Genomic DNA, 2,678 nt, shown 5'->3' on the forward strand with positions numbered 1-2,678 from the left:
GGCACCTTTTTTGGGGTGACTTCTACCACCATCCTAGCCCAGGTAGCTTTGTGCCTTCCAGGGTGGGACCCTGAGGATTAGAAATGTGAAGTAGGAGGAAGAGAGATGAGAAAGAAACACAGATACACAAGACAGTGAGCGCAAGTCAGCAAATACTGGATGCTGAATTTCTTCCTGAGTTTTCAGTTTGCCTAATTTTATTTTCCATATACTTTTATACCCTAATAAAAAAGGGAAGGAAGAAGACAAAAGACTGCTTTAACATGATACAAAGGACAACCAGAATGGTTACTTGCTCCAAAACTTGAGATACAAAAAAGCCATTAATTCCAGAGTAAAGTATTTGATGTTTGGGCAGTGAGCTCACCCTAGACCAAGTATCCTGCAGGCAATCACTCCCTAAGTCAGACCACCTATTTCAAAAGACAGAGCAGAAGTATGCTTGAATTCTCTGACCTTTGATCAGGGTGGAGCAGATCTACCTCTATGAGTCATCTTAATGTCCAGAACATGAAATAATCTCACACCATGGTAGGTCAGGGTGTATAGCCACACCTGTTATCAACAAAATAAGCTCAAGCTCTCTGACTTTCAGACAAGGTGGAATAGACTCACATTTTTGGGTCTCCACAGGAATTAGAATCTTGTCATTTGTGTGGGTAGATACAGAGGCTGGCATGATCATAACCCTTGAGAGGTACATACAGTAGATCCCTAGCTGACTAGCTAGATTAGCTGAAAATAGAAACTATTCAGTGAGAGGCACTATATCAAAGAGGGGTCCATTTGAGGATGATACCTGATGCTAACCTCAGGCCTCCATATGTATGTGTTAACAAACACCTGCATATGTGTACACATAACCTTGTATACATTTATATACCACACAAAATAATTAGCTGTATCTTATAATGATGCTGTATCATAAATATTAGAGGAAAGCATTTTTAAATGATAGATTTTAGTTAATGAAATAATCTTACTAATTTTCATGTTTTATAGAATATATTCTAAGTTTCATCAAAAAAGGATGGAAGAACTAACTGAAGTTGGCCTCCAGAACTTTTTCTGTCTTTTTCTACTGTTAGCAGCTGTTGCAGAGATAGAAGATGTAGCAAGCCATGTTTTAGACCTTCTTCGTTTCCTCAAGCCTGCCTCCACGTCATCTCATAGAGCCCTTGTTTGGAAGGGTCAGATGGCATTCCTCCTGATGTATGTACAGAAAAATCTGGACATTGGCGTTTGGGCCGAGAAATTGTCATGTGAGTTCCAAGAGAAAGCAAAGGAATTCTTGGTTTCTAAGAATGATGAAATGGTTCAGAGACATACACTATGGACACTTCTTTCCATCTATATTGATGGTGTTCAAGAAGTATTTGAGACCAGCTGTTGCTTATATCCTTCTCATGAGCATCTTCTCAATGATGGATTTAGCATGTTACTGCGAGCCTGTCGAGAATCTGAACTTAGAACAGTGCTGAACTTTCTACAAGCTGTTCTGGCCAGAATCAGGTATGTTTCCAATGAAGTATACTACTGATGAGCTTCACTTTGGGCATACTTAGATACATACAAGTAGATGAAAGGGCTTAGTTTTCCACTACGTTGGCAGAAGTCATTAGTTTTCAAACAGTAGTTCTTCACAAGAAATCTTTTATTGAGACACAGCAACAACAGTGAAGTGAGAGCAACCCTCTTGTGATTCTAGAACCTTGTATTTAGACCTTCCATCTGTGCTGGCTCTCTGAAAAGTGTGTGATTACCAAAAGAGGTGTGCTATTCTGAACAAGACCTTGAGTTCAACTTTGAGGTGACTTTTATAGAAGCTCATGGAATTTTGTTCCCATAGGGGACTTGGGCTATCGTGTATTACTTTATTTAATTTAATATTTATTATTGTTATTATTTGAGAGAGAGTGTGTGTGATGCACGGATGTGAATGAGCATGCACGTTCTATGACATATATATGGGGGGTCACAGCATAACTTTTAAGAGTCATTTCTTCTGTCCTTCCACTGCACAATCTGCAGGTCAAATTCAGGTTATCAGGTTTGCACAATAAAGACTTTTACCTGGAAGCCATCTCTCCACCTTCCATATTGTACTATTATTTTAAACAGTGTCTTTAAGTTGTAGCTGAAAGATTATTTGAATCGTAAAAGTGCTTAAAATATTTCCTTCCGTGTCTGTATATTCTGAAATTAATGTGTTGGTTTTAACAAATAGCATATACAAGGCTTATGTTTTTAGGTCCATACTAATTGTACAGATGTATTAATTTACAGATGTACTGAGAACATGTCTTAATGATGGATACAAACTGTAGTTATAATATTTGTTGAATTTTTGCCATTTTGTAAGTTTTACTTTTTGAATATGTGGGGTCTTTTTTTTTTTAATGTCTTTGTTTTGGGGTTTTTCGAGACAGGATTTTTTTTCTCTGTATCCGTGAATGTACGGGAAATCACTCTGTAGACCAGGCCGACCTCAAACTCAGAGATATGCTTCCCTCTGCCTCCCTAGTGCTGGGATTAAAAGTATGAACCACCAGGTCCAGTTAAGTATATGTTCCTCAGTAAGTGAAATTTATCACTCTGTAGTCACAGTTGCTGAAAAGTTGATGAGAACTTGTATGTAGAAGTAGGGTTTGGGAGGGTAGAGAGATGGCTTAGAGGTC

The 2,678-nt window shown here is 38.3% G+C and overlaps 1 protein-coding gene across 1 annotated transcript in view; it reads left to right on the forward strand.

Annotated features, from left to right (window-relative positions):
- Mms22l (MMS22 like, DNA repair protein) overlaps window positions 1-2,678 on the forward strand; it is a 110,069-nt gene that overhangs the window by 40,625 nt on the left and 66,766 nt on the right. The window contains exon 14 of the mRNA XM_026786734.1: window positions 1,003-1,512. Within this exon, the coding sequence (XP_026642535.1) occupies window positions 1,003-1,512 (510 nt within the window). The remainder of the gene's footprint in view (window positions 1-1,002; window positions 1,513-2,678) is intronic.

The sequence above is a fragment of the Microtus ochrogaster genome, linkage group LG5 (assembly GCF_000317375.1).
Source record: "Microtus ochrogaster isolate Prairie Vole_2 linkage group LG5, MicOch1.0, whole genome shotgun sequence".
Classification (NCBI taxonomy): Eukaryota; Metazoa; Chordata; class Mammalia; order Rodentia; family Cricetidae; genus Microtus; species Microtus ochrogaster.